Source organism: Chlorocebus sabaeus, chromosome 12 (assembly GCF_047675955.1).
Source record: "Chlorocebus sabaeus isolate Y175 chromosome 12, mChlSab1.0.hap1, whole genome shotgun sequence".
Classification (NCBI taxonomy): Eukaryota; Metazoa; Chordata; class Mammalia; order Primates; family Cercopithecidae; genus Chlorocebus; species Chlorocebus sabaeus.
The window spans coordinates 63,955,484-63,975,581 of record NC_132915.1 but is presented as its reverse complement, the minus strand read 5'-3'; the positions used below and the strand labels follow the sequence as shown (position 1 = coordinate 63,975,581).

The 20,098-nt window shown below is 41.7% G+C and overlaps 1 protein-coding gene across 4 annotated transcripts in view; it reads right to left on the bottom strand.

Annotated features, from left to right (window-relative positions):
- Window positions 1-20,098, bottom strand: part of UNC13B (unc-13 homolog B) — a 233,211-nt gene that overhangs the window by 60,947 nt on the left and 152,166 nt on the right. The window contains exon 1 of one of the 4 annotated variants that reach the window (XM_073021752.1): window positions 662-1,118. The exons of the other annotated variants lie outside the window; for them this stretch is intronic. Coding sequence (XP_072877853.1) covers window positions 662-727 — 66 coding nt within the window. The 5' untranslated portion in view covers window positions 728-1,118. Of the gene's footprint in view, window positions 1-661; window positions 1,119-20,098 lie in introns of those variants that run through there. 4 annotated transcript variants of the gene reach the window in all.

Sequence of the window (20,098 nt, the reverse complement as noted above, 5' to 3'; positions counted from 1 at the left end):
CTGAGAAAACTCAAGATGACTTTTCTATTTATATGGCATATGCACACATGAAAGGGATGAATTAATACATTAGGATGGTGGTTTTTCCTCTTTCTCTCTGTCTCTTTCTCGCTCTCTCACATACGCACACACAGGGGTGGAAAGGATACAGAATATATTCAAGAACAGAAAGGTTACTTGAGTACATGCATACACACAGGAGATGAAGGGATGGATTATATATGTATGTGCAAGTAGGGAGAAATGAATTTTGCATATTCATATATGCAAGCTGCATGAATGAGTTGTCTATACATATGCACATGCCGGAGAGGAATGGACAGGTCATTTATTCATTAACACATATGGACACATCAAAAGGGTGAAACAGATTATTTGTATATGAGTATGCACACATCCAGAGGGTGGCTGGGTTATCTATATACATAAAGTACCACAGAGGAATGGATGGTCAGATTATCAGCACACAAACACATGCATGTGAAGATTCTACCCCAGGGCCGCATATGCTACTTTTCACTCATTATAATGACCCCCCTCACCAGCAAGTTGACTCAAGCAGTTATGTAATTAATGTAGCTGCTCCATATTCCACCCACAAATGCTTTCCTTTTGTCCCCGCTTGTCGTTCAGTCAGTCATACACACTCAGTACCACTTACCTTGCTGCTGCAACCAAAATAAGGGTTAAAGAAATTTAAAAAAAAAACCACACACATTAAAATCATGAATTCTCAAGTTTTAGAATGCAAATGCTGTCTTTAAGAGGAAATCCATCCAGGAGCACTCCTTGGTTTGACAGAGAAGCCACAGGATGAACTTTCTGAGCCAAAACTCCACTGCTTGCCCAACCGACAAACAGAGCCAAGGAGCTATTATTCTCAGTTGCACCCAGCTGGCTGGCTCCACGGTACAAAGTTGATGATAGAAACGACGCCCTGCAAAAAAAACCCTCAGTGAAGGGCTGGGCAGAAGTCTCACTGGCTGCAAACGTAGAAATCTAATCTGGTCCACCTCTCTGGCAAGGGGGATTCTGAGATCAGCCTGCTGAAGGCAACAGCAGCCAAACTTCAACTGGATGTGGAATTCTAACTCAATCGATTCTGGGCTTTGAGACTCAGGCAGAAAGCAGGGCAGCTCCTGCTCCTGCTGCTGCTCCTCCTCCTCTCCAGCTGCTTCCTGCCTGCAACCTCCCATAGGGCACCAGCCCTCCTCACACGTTCCTGGCGCACACACCCCCTTCCCAGCACACTCACGCACACACAACCCTTGCCAGCAAGCTCACTCACACACCCTTGGTAAGTGTCTCTCCCTTTCGCTAAATATAGATCTTACTCTCTCCCTTCCTCCATTTCCTTCCCTCGTTCTTCTCCTCCCTCCTTTCTTTTCCCCTATCTACCTCTCACATCTGGGCTATAGGATATAAACAGACACAGATGGCGACCTATACTTTCAGGAGCTCCTAGTCTCAGAGGGAAGCCAGAATGCAGCATGCCAGCCATGGAAATGCTGGAGCACAATATAAAGGGACTCTTTCCTTCTACTGAGACGAGCTCTAAGTTGGTTGGTTGGTTGGTTGGTTTCGTGTGTATATAATCTGTTGTCAGCATTTGGCAAAGCTGAAGAATAGGTACAGTGATCAAGTGCAGTTAAAATCACAAAATGCCATGTTCTTGGAGTAGACATCTAGTCCAGTTCTTACTGAACAGCTGCCACAAGAGAACCAACTAGAAAGTAAGAGCTCCCTCAGGCTATGCCAAGGCAACAACCAGGGAGAAGGAGGGGAAGTTAGGTGAGCTGAGATGAACTCTGTACTACAGAAGCCTAGACCAAAGATGGTTTTGGAATCCAGAATTAGGAACAAAGTAACCTAAAATGATACCACAGTGACCACAAAGCTGCCTAAGGTACAGGGCCTTTTTTTGACCCCAAATTTCATAACTCTTCTTTGCCAATGGATGCCCTATCTCCCTGGAGACTCACTAGCCAGGTGGCTCTCATGTGACTCTAATTCCTAATAATTCAACAATTCTAGTTAGGACTCACTGGGAAATTGAATGTCCTTATCTTCAAAGAACACTCAAGTTGTTCACTGCAACATAATGTCCGGGCACAAGCCAGGACCCCTTGAAACTCTGGAGAATAAAATCCAAAATACATGAAACATGATATCCCCTTTCCACTCTGCAACCACAGGACATGAAAAACATCGCTTAACAAACCTAGATAACCTCAGAATCCTTCTCAATATAGAGCTCTGATCCGCCAGTAACAATCCAGTGAAGTCATTCCTCTTCTACCTCCCCTGAGATTGATCTAATGAGAAAAGGCCCTCCTCCTCCTTAGGCCAACAGTAGGTGGGCAAGTTTAATTTACCCAGCATGTTCAAATCAGGTTCTCAAACCTTGTGACTTCTGCTGCCCTGCAACATTCCTCATGGCAATCCACAATACAGTATGGCCTCTTTAGCCCACAAATCAGGTACTCAGTCTATGGGGGCCATCCTAGGATCTGTCATTGCAGAACCCGCAGCCCTTTATGGTAGATAAAACAAGCTTTTAAATTAAGAATGATTTATTTGGCTTATCCAAGATCCTGAGAAGAAAGGGTTGATTTCAGAGCCAACATTTGCCTCCCTACTGCCTTCTTCCAATAACATTGCTTCCCCCTCAACCAAGGAAGAAAATTTAGATTCCAAGAGATGCTAAACAACCCATTTCTTAGCCATCCACCTCATTATGCAGCCAACACTGACAGCAGAGCACATACCTCCTAACCTAGTTGGGAGCTGGCTAGATGACAGAAGAGATAAGGGCTGACAGCGCAACTATAACCACATCTAAATACAGAGGAAAAAAATAACTTGAAAACTGTCAAGTTTCTGTGGAAGTCACAGCCAATTTACTGTGGAGTTTCCCATCCTTCAGCCAGAAGAAGGAGGTAAAAGGTTTAAAACAAGAAATATAGGAAGACTGATTAAATTAGAATGCCCTCCCCCAAATCTGCAGCCACTCGTAAAGAGCCCAGAACAGTGGCTGTCATTATCAGGTTTGGTTGGGCTTCCTAGGCTAAGAAGAAGCTCAAACTTTCAAGAGTGGGAAAGATTCCCCAGAGGTAGGACCCTGCCGAAAGAACCTACTTCTTCCTGCCTAATTGACAAAGTGTCCCCAAGCCCTGGCTAAGGTCTCCAGATGGCATTCCTGAGGCTAATGGAACCCTGTCTTGTCACCCAAGCACATTTAGCCCATTTTTCTAAGCAGCTTGGGCTTCCCAGAAAAACAAAGGCTCAGGCAGTAGAAGACGTGGTTAGCATATGAGGCACAACAAATCTGCTATCTCCAGTTATAATCTTCAAACTTCACAGGAGAGCTCATGCAGCTTTGACCACAAATTACCTTTGTATCCTTCCACCTTCCCACGTTCCAGCAAAAGCAAGAAACAGAGTAAGTGGGGAAGTGGTAAACAGTCAGTGAAAGCTCTTGTAAAAGAGCATGGCCACTTCTGCCACTGCTCTACACGGCCCACAGAGTGCCAGACACCACATGGCCAAAGGACATCAGGACTCCTCAGTAGACAAGCTCTTTGGGACAAGCAGGCAATTTGTTTCGTGAGCCACATGAACAACAATGCAGCCCCCTCGTCACAGTGGATCTGGCCCTGGGGAAGCCTGAGTAGGCCGAAAGGATGGGGTGCTTTTTAGAGTTAAGAAATAGCACAGCACCCACCTCAGTTGGGGAGCTTCCTCAAAGTAGGCTGCTCAGGAGCTAGCTGGGCAGAACTGGAAAAACAGATTGGGTTAAGAAGGAAAAGGCATTTATCCAGAAGCTGTGAAATGCTCTAAACAGACATTCTCAAGGTCTGGTTCCCAATTTAAATCCTTGCAGGGCTCTTCACCTAGAGACAGATGAGTCAAGATGGAAATTCAACATGATACACTGACACTCACGCAGAGCTGTGGGAAGGTTCAGACCTGCAGGAGTTCTAAAGGGGAGCCGAATGGGTGAGTTAGTCAGAAAACCACCTGGCATACAAAATTCATCTTCCGCTAAAGCAACTGAGTGGTGTCACAGGAATACTGGAGGAGGGCCTCACCAATCACAATTCTCCCCACTCATACAAACCAGTCTAAGTCTCCCTGACGCCAGATACAACTGGTCCAGAAGCAAAGAATATGCCTGCTCCAAACCTGGCCTGCCTTTTCAGGTGTCAATGCTAGAGACAGGCTGGGTCAGGACCAGCAGGTGCTTACCTTATTTCCCAATAACACCACAGATGCAAGGTACAAAGGATGGGTGCGGCCAATGTCTATATCATGCAGGAGTCAGCTTGTGACTGTTTTCCTTCTCTACTGCTAAGGAAAGCCAGAAGCAACATGAAAAGCCTGACACATAGTCACACAGCTGGGATTTATTTCATGAGGAGGATGGTTTTTCTGGTGGCTAAGAAAAGTCATTTTTCCCCCTGTAGAATGATGCCCTCCCTACACTGTGGAGAAACCATATGCAGCAGAGAATGATGGGCAACGTGAGGTAATCCTCCTCCTTCCCTGAGGAGCATGCCTTCCTAGGGGAGTGACGAGCCTGGCAGAGATGTGCTGACTTTACTGATGCACTAAGACATAGTTGCTTTGTTACCTAATCAGACCCGACAAGCTGCAGGGCAGGCCCTAAGAGTCATAAATTGCTGACAAGTCTTAGTCCTACAATCAGGTCAAGGACCATCCCTGATTAGCAGAAACTTGAACATAAGGAGCTGATAAACTTCTTGGAACTGCCCAGCTAACCAGTTAGGTTTTCAGCCTGTCTCTCCAAAGGCTGTGGCCCCACATCTATTTCAGGATCAAATAATTAACAATTCGTGATCATAAGAAACCTAAATGTCTAACTGCTCTCTCACATAAACCTGAACAACAGTCACAGCTCCCAGATTTAGGACTAATGCTGGTCCTAAAGTAGTATTTGTTTATATATGTATCTCCCAGCCCAAGCCACAGAGTGCATTGGCCCTGCCTCAATCTCTATACCTGAAGGAAACAAAGAGGCCGTATACTGGGGATCCTCCAAAAGGAATCCAAAGTTTGAAATCCCAGGGAGAAACGAACCTCTTGTACTAAGTGGAAACTAACTAGGTTCATATTGATCAAATATCCCCTCAGTTCTTTGTGGCTTGTTCTAAGATATATCTAAGAATAAGATACAGGGCAAACCCAAATCTGGAGAATTCTCTTGGCTTAGGCCCCTGTTTCTATAGTCTTGTGGAAATACGTCCCTAGCCAGCAGATGAGTTTCAAGTGTCTTGAGATTCAACGAAGAGACCCCAGAGAGGTGGGTTTTTCCCTATAGGACTCTCCAAATGTTCAAAAATATCTGATATGAGGTACTGAGCTACAGGAAGGTAGCTAATGTACAAAGGGGAAAAGAAGACTTAATGGAGACGTATCCTCCACTGGGGATCTCTGACAGTAAGAGGGAAGCATGGTGGAAAGAAAGGGAAGCACTCAACTAGATAAGTCAGAAGACAGAACTACGTGTTTAGAGCCCTAGGCTGCCAGCTCACCCATATCAACTCCATGCAGAGATTATTCTCTGCTCAGATGCTGGATCATTGGAGTTCATATATTCTAATTCTTTACCCAGTGAGAGAAGCCCCTGCAAAGCCCTTTGTGCCTCTGTTGTAATCTATTTTACCTTCTTATCTATCGATGTCTCCTCTGCAATCTTTAGTCCAGGCTTATTTCTCACTTCAACTACTGCAAAATATTCATTCTCCCTAGTCTCCACTCCTTCAGAACCACCTCCCACTCACTCCTCTTTACCCTTGATCCATGATGCATAATTTGCTAGGGGGATATTTCTAAGATGTACATAAGGTTTTGTCACTCATTTTCTTAAAAATCCATGAGTGACTGTGCTAAAAAAAAAAAAAAAAGTCCTAGTTTTTTACCATGTTATCAAAGTTCTTTCTTGACCTGCCCACGTCTAGAGGAATTTGGCTTCCCAATACCCTAACTTTAGTCAAAGCAAACCCCTTGAACTCACTTAATGTGCCATCTCATCCTTTCTGTTTCCAGATGGCCCTATCTAGAGTGCCATCAGAGAGTAAACATCAGGATGGTGAGAAGGTAGGAACTTTTCCAAGTGCTTTGTCAGAAGATAAGATGTGTAAATAAACATGAAAAACTACTTTGGTACCTGTTATGGGCTGAATTGCCTGAACGTCTGTGTCACTCCAAAATTCATATGTTAAAATCCTAACCCCCAAGGTGATGGTATTAGGAGGTGAGCCTTTGGGGAGGTGAATAGATCATGAAGGCAGAGCCCTAATGAATGGGATTAGTGCCTTTATAAAAGAGGCCCACAGGAGCTCTTTTGCCCCTTCCACCATGAAGATGCAGTGAGAAGGTGCTGCCTATGAACCAGAACATAGGCCCTCACTAGACACTGAATCTGCCAGTGCTTTGATCTTGAACTTCCCAGCCTCCAGAAATGTGAGAAATAAATTGGTGTTGTTTATAAATTACCTGGTTTATAAGTATTTTGTTAAAGCAGCCCAAACGAACGAAGATAAATTTTGTTCTCCCAAATTTCAGAGGTTGAAGTCCTAACCCCCAGCACCTCAGCATGTGACCTTATTTGGAGATGGGGCCTTTAAAGAGGCAATCACACTAAAACGAAGTCATTAGTGTGGGCCCTAATCCAATATGATATAAAAAGGGGAAATTTAAACATAGGGATACACAGAGGGAAGAATATGTGAAAAGAAATAGGGAGAAGATGGTCATCTACAAGTCAATAAGGACTATAAAGATCCTTCCCTTACAGCCCTCCGCAGGAACCAACCCCACCAACACCTTAATTTTGGACTTCCAGCTTCCAAAACTATGAGACAGAAATTTCTCGTTTAAACAACCCAGTCTGTGGTACATTGTTATGGTAGCCCAAGCAAGCTAATATAGTGCCTTTCAGAATTACTACTACAATTCCACATAAAAATATTTTACAAAGTTAATAAATAAACACCTAGTACACCTGTAGTCCCATACTTGGGAGGCTGAGGTGGGAGGATAACCTAAGCCCAGGGTGTCAAGGTGGCAGTAAGCCATGATCACACCACTGCACTCCAACCTGGGTGACGAGAGCGAGACCCTTTCTCAAAAAAATAAAATAAATAAAAAACAAAAAATAAATGAACACCTATTAAGTAACAACATCTTGTTAACAGGCATAATGAAAAGATACAATCCTTGCCCTTAAGAAGTTCATAACCTAACAGGGGAAATGTTATATTATGAGGCATTGTTATACCCATGTTATATATTCTGAGGGAGAGGAGTGTTAGATTTTATGTTTGATGGGTTAGTAAGAAAGGATATATAGAAGAGGAAGTAAAGGAGAAAAAAAAGATAATGAGTACAGTTTGAACACAATGTATGAAGTGCCTATGAACATTCAGGTGACAATATCCACGGGCAGCTGGATAAAAAAGTCTGGAGCTCATGAAAAAGGACTGAGGTAGAGACAGTAATTTGGGATTTATCAGTTACAGGTTAGGACATGGATGAGACTAACTAGAGAAGAAAATGAGGTAGAAAACAAAGCCTGGGAATGATCAAGTTTTTAAGGGGCAAGCAGAGAAAGAGAAATGCTATGAAGAAACCAAAGGTGGGGCCAGGCACAGTGACTCAGGCCTGTAATCCCATCACTTATGGAGGCTGAAGCAGAAGGACTGTTTGAGGCCAGGAATACAAGACCAGCCTGGGCAACATGGGGAGGACTCCATCTCTACAAAAAAAATGTTTAAATTAGCCAGGCCTGCTGACACGTCCTTGTAGTCCTAGCTATTCTAATCCCAGCTACTTGGAGGCTGAGGCAGGAGGTCTGTCTGAGCCCAGGAGTTTGAGGTTACAATAAGCCATGATTGTGTCACTGCACTCCAGCTTGAGTGACAGAGTGAGACCCTGTCTCTTAAAAAAAAAAAAAAAAAAAAAAAGAGCCAAGAAGAAGAATATTTTAGAGAGAAATCAGTCAACGGTTTTATCTCATCTGTCATTAACAAATGCTCCAGGAGGTTGGTTTTCACCTAAAATGATCTTCCTAACTTGTCTTCTTTGGCTGTTTAAGTCTGAGTGTTCTCAGGTGAGGACTGAATAACACATTTCCTTAGCATGCTTGAAGGTGACAACCAGCAAAGAGAAGAAGAAGTTTAAGGAATGGGCTACAACTTACCTCTTCCCTTTGGCTTCAGGAAGTTTTACTGAAGTCTTACAATATGACTGCACTTCAGGGCATAGTGGCAGCTGCATTGTCCACAGGAAGAACACAACATGCCACTTGCAAGAGGCCATGGATCTCCCCATGACATGCTTGCAAACACAGGAAGCAAGTTATCCCTTGATTTCCATCTTTAGAGGCTCATGTTAATTTATTTCTTGGCCATTTCCTGATACTGCTGACTTAGTATCCTCTGGAATTCCTCTGAGAAGACATCTCTGATCAGCCTAATCCAAAGGGCTTGTTCCTTAAAGTCCTGTGGCAACTATTTTTAGTTAAAAGAGTTAATCATTTCTTTTGCAACCAATTATTTAGGGCCTTGTAACACCACTTAATTCTTTTTTTTTTTTTTTTTGAGACGGAGTCTCACTCTTGTCACCCAGGCTGGAATGCAGTGGTGTAATCTTGGCTCACTGCAACCTCTACCTCCTGAGTTCAAGCGATTCTCCTCTCAGCCTCCTGAGTAGCTGGGATTACAGGCGCCCGCCACCATGCCTGGATAATTTTTGTACTTTTAGTAGAGACGGGGATTTCGGTTGGCCAGGCTGGTCTGGAACTTCTGACCTCAGGTAATCCACTTATCTCGGCCTCCCAAAGTGCTGGGATTACAGGCGTGAGCCGACGCGTCTGGCCACTTAATATTTTTAAGTGTTCATTCCATAAATCTTTGCTGAGTTTTTAATAAGTATCAGGAGGAATTGATGCTAAGAATTGGTGATCAGTTCTTGACCTCAAGTACTACCTAGCAAAGGATTTAAAGCCTGTATGTATGCGAGGAAAACACATGTAGAAAGCCGAAATAATAAGAAAATAAGTGGCCAGGAATGGGGTCTTCCCTGAACTGTTTTTCTACCTACGTGCACTAGGGATATTAGGCAGAGAAGATACTCCAGGTGAATGTCTACTCTTAATTCCTAAGACTTTAGACTCAAACATCTGCATGGCCTTTTACCTTGATAAGCCAAGCTGGGCCAAAAGACCTCTTTAACAGAAGAGGTTTTTAACCAATTCAAAAGGCAGGTCAAACAGTCTGCAACTTAAACTCTAGCCCCTGGGCCCATATTTTTTAATAGACATCTGAATTTCTCCCAGTGTAAGGGGAGGTAGAAAAACGAATATCAGGCCTAAGTGCAGTGGCTCATGCCTGTAATCCCAGCACTCTGGGAGGCCAGAGGGGGCAGATCACCTGAGGTCAGGAGTTCAAGACCAGCCTGGCCAACATGGTAAAACCGTATCTCTACTAAAAATATAAAAGTTAGCCAGTTGTGGTGGTGGGCACCTGTAATCCCAGCTACTTGTGAGGCTGAGGCAGGAGAATCACTTGAACCTGGGAGGAGGAGGTTGCAGTGAGCCAAGATCACGCCACTGCACTCCAGCCTGGGCAACAAGAGCAAGACTCCATCTCAAAAAACAAAACAAAACAAAAAAATGAATATCAAAAGTCCAAAGCAGTTTTCTCAACCTACCTTTTCATTCCCAAGTTTGTTCCAAATGACAGAGCTCCTGCCTCCAGCATATTAGCCCAATTAGAGTGCCTATTCTTCTTTGGGCCTGAAATGTGAGGGCAGCCTTCAGCAAGGTTAGAGTGAGTGACTAATATGTATCATAAGGGACAAAGATAAAATGTACAAGAATTTGAGAGAGGAAAATATATCTAGCATTAGAAATGCTGGTTTGGATGTGAATCAGAGAAGGCTCTGTGAAGAACATGATATCTGAGCTTGATTCAAAGAATGGATAATATTTGGATATGTAGAAACTAAGGGGAAAGGAAATTTAAGGCAGAGGATAAAGCATGGGTTATAAGATGAAAGGGAGAAGGAGGAAGGTGTGGAAAGAAAAGGATATTAACATTTATTGAATGCTAGCAACACGCCAGGCCCTGCTCTACATGTATGATATTTATTATCCATCCACTGAGGCAGCTATGATATTCAGAGATGGAAAAATTATGTTTCCAAAGGGCTGGGTTACTTGCCTAAGCCTAAGGTTACACAGGCCAGAAGTGGTGGAGCCAAATTTCAAACTCAGGCTCTGTTGAGACTATAATTTAATTACCAATGCAAAGAAAAATTAATTTTTTTGAAGATAAACTTTCATTCACTTCTTTATTCACTCACTCACTGACTCATCTACAAAGAGTTTAGTGGGTGCCAGGCATCAGGGATATAGAGTTAGACATTTTCTCTATTCTGTATTTTAATGCTATTTTTCATTTAGCTTTTATTTAAACTTTTTATTGAATTATAATATACGTTATAACATAAACAAGTCAAAAGTGTACTTTTATATCCATGTAAACAGGATCTAGATCAAGAAAACAATGTAACCAGAACTCCAGAAGCCCCCTGTGCTCATATCTAATCACTACAAATTCCACCCCCAAAGGTAATCACTATCCTGATGTCTGACACCACAGGTTACTTTTGCCTGTTTCTGAACTTAATACAAAAAGAATCATACAAAGTATATTATTTTAAGAAATATATAATCTTGAGGGCAAATGCTCACATAATTCCAGGACAATGTGATTAACATCAAAGCTGATTACATATGAAATGCTATAGAAAGATAAAAAATGAGAATCTAACTTGGCCTGGGCACGTTGGGAAAGGCTTCAAAGAATGTGACATCCAAGTTGAGCCCTTAGTATAAAAGGTAGCCATGACTCACGCTCTATTTCAGAAAGATAAATCTGGCAGTAATATATACAATGGCTTCTAAGAAAAATAAAAGCAAGGAAACCATCAGAAGACTAATACTATAGTCTAAGCAATAAAGAGAACCTGAACACAAAGGGAAACAGAGAAGAGACAGAGACTGATAAAAGAAATCACAAAGAAAAAAAGAGCAAGATCTGGCAAATGATCTAAGTGGGAGGCAAGAGACAATGAAGAATAAAAAGTGACACTGTGATTTTGAGTGGGTGACTAGTAGAATGATGGTGACTTTAATATAAATAGAGAACAAAGGAAGAGGAATAGGCTCAAGAGGGAAGTTTTAAACATTGGGAAATTACAGTGAAAATAACTAGTAGATAACTAGACAGGAAGAATAGAGCCTAAGGAAAAAGGGAAGGCTTAGATTTGGGAGCATTTGCTTACAAAGGCTAGTTGGGAGGCTGGGTGCAGTGGCTCAAGCCTGTAATCCCAGCACTTTGGGAGGCTGAGACAGGTGGATTACTTGAGGTCAGGCATTGGAGACCAGCCTGGCCAACATGGTGTAACCCCATCTCTACTAAAAATACAAAACAAATTAGCCAAGTGTGGTGACTAATGAATGTAGTCCCAGCCACTTGGGAGGCTAAAGCAGGAGAATTGCTTGATCCTGGTAAGTGGAGGTTGAGGTGAGCTGAGATCGCACCATTGCACTCCAGCCTGGGCAAGAGCAAGACTCCATCTAAAAATAAACAAACAAACAAACAAACATAGTTGGAAGCCTACTGGCTACCTAGCACAGTAGGTAGGACCAAGCACACTACCTTCCATAGAGTAGTTGGCTTAATTAAAGATTATTGATTAGAGGCTGAAGAGATGCAGCTTTGAGACTGAAAGAGAAGCTTGAGGGAAGACTGTAGCAAGAAATGAGGCAGGAGCTAAGGAAGGAAGAGAATTGGGAGAAACTAAGAATAACAGAAGAAAAGAAAATAGGAAACCAAAAAAGGGAGTTTTAAAAACATTATGGAAAGCTTCACAGAAATAAGAATGAGGAAAAAGTGACTGAGAGAAAAAAGTATTTAAATACTTAACTGTTAATTATTTCTACCTCCCTTCTGGTCTATAAGCTCTTGGAGAATAGGAAAATGTCTTACAAATAGCCCCAACAGTACCCAAAAGTACCCACTTATTAGGGGCTTAATTTAAAACTGAAAAATTGCTGGGCACAGTGGCACATGCCTGTAATACCAGCACTTTAGGAGGCCAAGGCGGGCAGATCACTTGAGGCCAGGAGTTCAAGACCAGCTTAGCCAAGATGGCGAAACCCCATCTCTACTAAAAATACAAATTTAGCCAGGTGTGGTGATGTACACCTATAATCCCAGCTACATGGGAGGCTAAGGCACAAGAATCACTTGAATCTGGGAGGCAGAAGTTGCAGTGAGCCGAGATCACGGCACTACACTGCAGCCTGGGTGACGGAGAGGGACCTTGTCTCAACAAACAAACAAACAAAAAAAAAAAAAAAACAAAAAAAACCCTGAATAATTACTTAAGTTGCATCCTTTTGGGTAACTTTGGCAAAAGGATTTTTTCTCACAGAGGAACAGAGGAACAGCCAGCAATGAATATTCTCATTGGTTGGATGGTCAAATAAGTAGCAGGAATCAGAGAAGGTGGTGGTAGAGTGAGAAAGGGTGCTTTGCTTATTACTTGGAAGCGAGTAATTTTGTATAGGAATCTGACTTATTCCATAAGAGTTAACTATGTACCTCCCTTTATAGATACTATGCCTAACAGCTGGAGCTAAGGCCTGCAGCCAGTATCTGATACCCTTCACTAACTCTAGACAGGTTGACGATACTACGGCATCCCTTCGAAATGTTCCGTGTGCTCCTTGGAAACCAGAGCCAAATTCACCCCTCCAAACAATCCACTGCCCCAAATCCCAGTCCAGGTGTGATATCCTGTAATTCACCAGGCTCAGTCACAGCCCAGAACCAGAAGGTTTACAGAAGATCGACCACTGATGAACATCCAGATCCAGACCATAAATGTGTCCAGAATATTTCAGAGGTAAAACAAACAAACAAACAAAAAAATCAGTATTGCTCCTGACAAGTACATGAAAGCTGCTCTTTGAAAATGTTCCCACATTGCACAGGTCAGCTTTTGGCTTCCATTGACTTCTCCCTCTTCTTTGGTGGTCCCAGAGAAGCATCAACATACCAGATAGCCTAGTTGGAGTCATCCATAGATAAGTTACCCTAGGAATCCTGTTACCACAGGGGAGACCTGGTGGCCTAGATCTCTATAAAAGCCTGAAATCCTATGGTATTGGCTGCTTACCACATTAGCCAAAAAAGCAGCAGTGTCAATAGATCCTCACTTAGCAGCAAAGGTTCCAGCCATGGTCAGCAGTGACCTTTGACGGGTCATTCAGATGCCTCAGGTCTAGGCTACAAAGGTCATGACAGATCCCTGAAAGCCAACGGTTCTGGAAGGTACTAGAAGCTTGGCTAGAGACTCTTAAGCAAATGCTTGTAGAGTTTTGTACTCAAAAATGCATTTTTCTATAATCTCACCAAAACCCTGTGAGAGAGAACAAGTCACTGTCCCCTAATTTTATAATTGAGAAGAACAATAAATATGAATTTGTTAGTTCTTTCAGATTTTAAGGGTGAGCTAATACAAAAACCCAGTCCTTTGCACTTCTATCCATCCCTAAATTTTGCTAATAACAATTTAACAGTAAACGGATACAAAAGATACAACATTGTGAATGGGCTTTTGGGCTCTGTGTCTACCAGTCTAGAAACCCCATTTCCCACCAAGCGGACCTCAGGAAACAAAGATTTACAGGCGAGAAATACTGAGGCTTGTGCCACCTTCTTCCCTCTTCTGTCATGGGAGGTATATTAGTTTTCTAGGGCTGCCAAAACAAAGTAACACAGTCTGGGTGGCTTAACCAACAAAAACTTATTTTTGACCAGGCATGGTGTAATCCCAACACTTTGGGAGGCCGAGGTGGGCGGATCGCTTGAGCTTGGGAGTTCGAGACCAGCCTGGGCAACATAGCGAAATCTCATCTCTACAAAAAAATCTAAAAAATTAGCTGGGCATAGTGGCATGTACGTGTGGTTGCAGCTACTTGGGAGGCTGGGATGGGAGGATCACTTGAGCCTAGGAGGTGGAGGTTGCAGTGAGCCAAGATCACACCACCGCACTCCAGCCTGGGCAACAGAGTGAGACCCTATCTCAAAAAAAAAAAAAAATTCTCACAATCACGCCACTGCACTCCAGCCTGGGCAACAGAGTGAGACCCTATCTTTAAAAAAAAAAAAAAATCTCACAATGCTGGATGTTAGAAATGCAAGATTAAGATGCCAAGAAGGTTGATTTCTCCCAAGGCCTCTTTCCTTGGCTTGTCAATGGCCAACTTCTCTGTCTTCAAACGGTCTTTCCTCTCTGTGTCTGTGTCCTCATTTCTGCTTCTTCCAAGGACATTAGTCATAATGGAGTAAAGCCCACCCATATGACCTCAGTTTATATTAATTACCCACTTAACGGCCCTATCTCCAAAAAATGTCACATTCTAAGATACCTGGGGTTAAGACTTCAACATTATGAATTTTGAGGTGGGAGTGGGGACAAACTCAGCCCACGAGGGGAGGAAAAGGTGAAATCAGGAACTCAGTGGTATCGGATATTTAAAAGGCAGAGGAAGAAAGGGGACAATTCAGGGCCGGGCATGGTGGCTCACAAGGTCAGGAGATCGAGACCATCTTGGCTAACATGGTAAAACCCCGTCTCTATTAAAAAATACAAAAGAAATTTAGCTGAGCGTCATGGCGGGTGCCTGTAGTCCCAACTACTTGGGAGGCTGAGGCAGGAGAATGGTGTGAACCCAGGAGGCAGAGCTTGCAGTAAGTGGAAATCAGGTCACTGCACTCCAGCCTGGGCAACAGAGTGAGACTCGGTCTTTTAAAAAAAAAAAAAAAAAAAAAAAAAAAAAAGTAAAAGAAAAGAAAATTTGAAGCTTTATTCCTAAAGAAATCACTGTTGTCATCTACTTAGCTTCATCTTTTGAATTATTTTCTACCGACAACTTTAGTCTTTACCTAAATGGTTGAATTCCAAGGACGGAGCTAGATGTGTATATTAGAGAAGCAGGAAAGGAGAGACTGAGACCATCAGGATGCTACATGAGCTGGCAGCTCCAGAACATGCTTTCATGGCTGTGATGCTCCAAAACATGCTTTCATTGACTGTAATGGTTAATATTAGGTGTCAACCTGACTGGAGGTTTGCCTAGATGGGTGGGGAAGTACTGTTTCTGGTGTTGTGAGGGCATTGCCACAGAAGACAGAAATTTGAGTTGGTGGACTGGGAGAGGAAGACCCACCCTCAATGTGGGTGGGCACAATCCAATCAGTTGCCAGTGCAGCTATAACAAAACAGGTGGAAGAAGGTAGAATAAATTTGCTTGCTGAGTTTTCTGGCTCTCTTTTTTCTTCCCATGTGGACATTTGCTTCCTCTCCTGCCCTTGAACAGGTTCTTTGGCCTTTGGACTCTGGGACTTGCACCAGAGGCTTCCTGGGGTCCCTCAGGTCTTCAGCTGCAGACTAAAGGCTGCAACGTCAGCTTTCCTGGTTTTGAGGCTTTCGGACTTGGACTGAGCCTCTACTTGTTCCTCTCCTTCTCCAGCTTGCAGACAGCCTATCATGGGACTTCACCGTGTAATCACATAAGCCAATTCTCTTTAATAAACTCTCTTTCGTATATACATATATCCTATTGGTTCTCTCCCACTGGAGAACCCTAATAATACACTGACCAATGAGGCAAGCTACTTCCACACCCTAGAAAAAACAGCTCTTCTTTATTGCTTCAGAGGCCTGGCTGCTGTGGCCAGTTTCCCCAGAGATAGGCAAGAGAAAGAGAAGAAAGGTTGCACGTTAAGGCATCATTAAGGCAAAACATGGCAAATTCAAAAGAGGTTTGAAAAAATTAAAAAGGAACAGGAGTAGGAGAAAATATTTGCAAACCATAAGTTTGATAAGGGACTTCTATCCAAAATATGTAAAGAATTCTTACAACTCAACAACAAAAAGTCAAATAACCCAATTTAAAAATGAGCAGAGGATTTGAATAGACATTATGGTAGTCCCTACTTAGCCACTGTTTTGCTTACCTGCAAAATTACCTGCTGTACAATACATTTTGAGAGATATATTATTTAATTATATATAATATAATTATATAATTAAAGGTATATCCACATACCTTTAATTACAGTATATGGTTATAACTGTTTTATTTTATTATTAGTTATTGTTGTTAATCTCTTATTGTGCCTAATATATAAATTAAACATTGGCTGGGCACAGTGGTTCACACCTGTTATCCCAGTGCTTTGGGAGACCAAGGCATCCTTATGCCCAGGAGTTGAAGACCAGCCTGGCAACACAGCTCTTGTCTCTACAAAAAACTAAAAAATAAAAACTTAGGCAGGTGTAGTGGTGCATGCCTATAGTCCAAGCTACTCAGGAGGCTGAGGTGGAAGGATTGCTTGAGCCCAGGATCCGAGGCTGCAGTGCACCACTGCACTCCACCCTGGAGGACAGAGTGAGACTGTCTCTAAAATTAATAAATTAAACCTTATCATACATATGTATAGGAAAAAACATAGTATATGTGAAGTTTGGTACTATCCACAGTTTCAGGTACCCATTTGGGGTCTGGGAAGTATCCTCTATGTTTAAGAGGAGACTGCTAAACTCCAAAGAAGATATAAAAATGTCCAATAAGCACATGAAAAGATACTCAACATCATTAGTTACTAAGGAAATGCAAATCAAAATCACAAGTTAGCACTTCACACCCACTAGGATGGCTATAATAAAAAAAGACAGACAATAAGTGTTGGCAAAGATGGGGAGAAAATGAAACCCTCATACACTGCTGATGGGAAGGTAAAATAGCACAATCACTTCAAAAACCAGTCTGGCAGTTTCTCAAAATGTTAAACAACATTATCATGTGACCCAGCGGTTCCATTCCTAAGTGTATACCCAAAAAACCTGAAAACTTTTATGTTCACACAAGAACTTGTACATGAATGTTCACAGCTGCATTATTCATAATAGCCAAAAGTACCGATCCATGCTACAACATGGATGAACCTTAACATTAAGCTAAATAAAAGAATCCAGACACAGTAGGCCACATATGATAAGAATCCATTGATATGAAATGTCCAGACAATCTACAGAGACAGAAAGTAACTTCGTGGTTGCTACAGGCTGGTGGAAAAGGGAATAGGGAGTAATCCCTAATGGGTATGGGATTTCTTTTTGAGGTGATGAAAATGTTCTGGAATTAGGTAGTGGTGATGGTTGTGCTTAATTGTATACTTTAAAATGGTTTTATGTGATGTTAATTATATCTGAATTTAAAAATATTTGTTACTAAAAACAAAGGAACAAGAATCTGTTGTCAAGCCACTGAGGGGAAATGGTATGAAAGTAGGACTGAATGAGAAGGCTGCAAGAGTACAACGGCAGTGTATCCTTGTCTCTGTGTCACTTAGAATAGTAAAAGGAAGTGGAGGCAAGCTGTGTGAGCCGAGGGAAGAGCCATGGGTAGCAGGTAAAAGATAAAATTTGGAAATAAAAAATTTTTTTTCTCAACCAAAAGTGAGAATAGGCAAGTATGGGTATGAACCTCTCCTTTTCTAGAGATTTTTAGGCAAGAAAACCCACCTCATTCCTCTTCACAACTCAACTGCCCAAAATGCAAAAGAACAAGCTTCCTTACTCTACATCCTGTTCATTCATCCTGCCAACAGATATTTATGGAGTACTTTTTATGTGCATAAGATAGTTACCTCATCCTTCTCTCCCTCTGAGGATAAGTGAAACTCCAGTTCCTCATTCTTCTACATCTTAGAAAGAATGTCTTTGCTTTCTCTTATCTCTCAGGAGCCCAATCACTTCTAGTGGGTTCAGGGTTGATTTGGGAAGCACGGAAACAAAATGCAGGACATAAAACAGGTTTTAGAGAGATGATGTCTTTTGATTGGGACAAGCTGAATTTGAGATGCTGATGGGACAAGTGAGTATCCAAGAAGTAGTTAGAAATATGGGTTTAGGGTCTGGGCTAGATAAGAGAGCAACCCACATATAGGTGATAGGTAACATAATAAATGATATTTCAAAAGAAAAATGTATAGATTTATATGAAAAAAGCATTGAGGAAAGAACTCTGGAAAGAACAACATTTAAGAAATGAGCAAACAGAAATCAGAAAAGAGAGACTGAAGACAGATCAAAGAGGAGAGTTGGAGATGGTTTCTTAGATGTTAAAACAGGAGGGACTGTTCAGAAGTGTCAAATACTGCAGAAAGGTTCAATAAGATAAAGACTGAAAAGCAACCACTAAGTTATCAGTTAGGAGCTCACTGATGACCTTCACAAATACAGTTTTAATGAAATGACAATGGAATCTCTGACACAGACTTTTCTCAAATATATTCCTTGGAAAACTAGTCCCACATAATGTGTCTCTAGAAGAGTGTTTCATGGTCAAATAAGTCTGCAATAAAGCTGTGCATATTATATTCCCTTCTTAAATAATCACAATAAGCCTAAGTATATTCAAGTTTCTGAAAAGTCCTAAGATATAAGGCAATCCATTGGCTTTGTGCTCTGTTGGATTCTGTGTTTCCCAAATTTCTTTGACATATCACATAATATGATACCTATTAATGACTCTAGAAATTGGAGTCCTGTGGAATATGCTTTGGAAAGTAGGGTTCTAAGATTACTGTTAAAAAGACAAGCTCTGAAGTTAAATAGATCTAGATTTGAATTTTACTAGCTGGGTGATCCTGAACAAGTTTCTATCTTTCTAAACATTCAGTTTCTTAATCTATAAAGTGGGCCTAATAACATAAGCCTAATTCACAGAATTATTTTTACCGAATTCATTAGGTAATGCATATAAAGATATAGTGCCTAGACATAGTGGTATTCAATAAATGCGGTTACTATAATGATATTATTATTATTATTATTATTATTATTATTATGGCAAGAGTTGAGATTAAAAAGGAAAACTGTGATGCAGGTACTAAATGGGGAATAAATGGGGAATTATGAGAAATGAATAAATGGGGAATGATGGGAAAGTTGCAGTCTAATTGCAACAACGAAGGTGGCTGTAGAAATAGGTTAGGCAAGGACCTAGTAATGGCTTGGAAGTGGCAGAGGGAGCCAGAGAACACCAAACCTCACTTCTGACCCAGTAATGCACAGGGCATATAAAAGGCATAGTCTCTATCAAAGAGGGCTTCAGGGAACAGCCAGGTCCAGTCAAGGTCACAAAGTAGAGAATATGTTGGTTCTGGTCTCAGATATCAGGTAAGGGCACTGCAGTTTCCCAGAGGGCAAAAACGGTCTATTGAGAACAAGGGTTGTCTCACAGCATTCAGAGGAGCAGCTAGGGCCAGGGAAGGTCACTCTGGTTTGTGAAGCAATAGTAAGGCTTGTTCTTGGGTAGGGCTTACCATGAAGTTTGAAGAGGGGGTCTCAAAAGCTGTGGCTAAGATAAGTCTTGAAGTATTCAGGCTTATGTACAGGATTTGTATTGCAACTACATTAGAAACAACCTAAAGATCCATCAGTGGGGGACAGAGTACATAAATTATAACACATCTACAGAAAGAAATACTATATAGCTATTTACAAAGCAGTAGCTCTATTTATACTAACAGAAAAACCATGCAGCTGTTAATAGAGCATGAACTCTATTTATACTAATAAGGAAAAAAATCTCCAAGATAGAGCAATAAATGAAAAAAGCAAGGTGTAGGACAATGTGTGCAAAATACACATACAAGTTTGGGGGCACACACATGCTCATAAATGGATGGATTAACTCTGGACTGATTCATGAGACACAAATAACAGTAAGATGGGAAAAAGGAGATGGGGGGCCTGGGAATCTGAAGTAGAGAAACTGTGCATTATATATGTATAAATACATATCTATATGTAATATCCTTTTCAATTTTATATTTTACATTTATTACTTATTCAAAACATTCTTCCATTTTTTAAAAAATGTCAGAATGGCAATGGCTAGGGCAAGGGATGCAAAGTTGTAAGG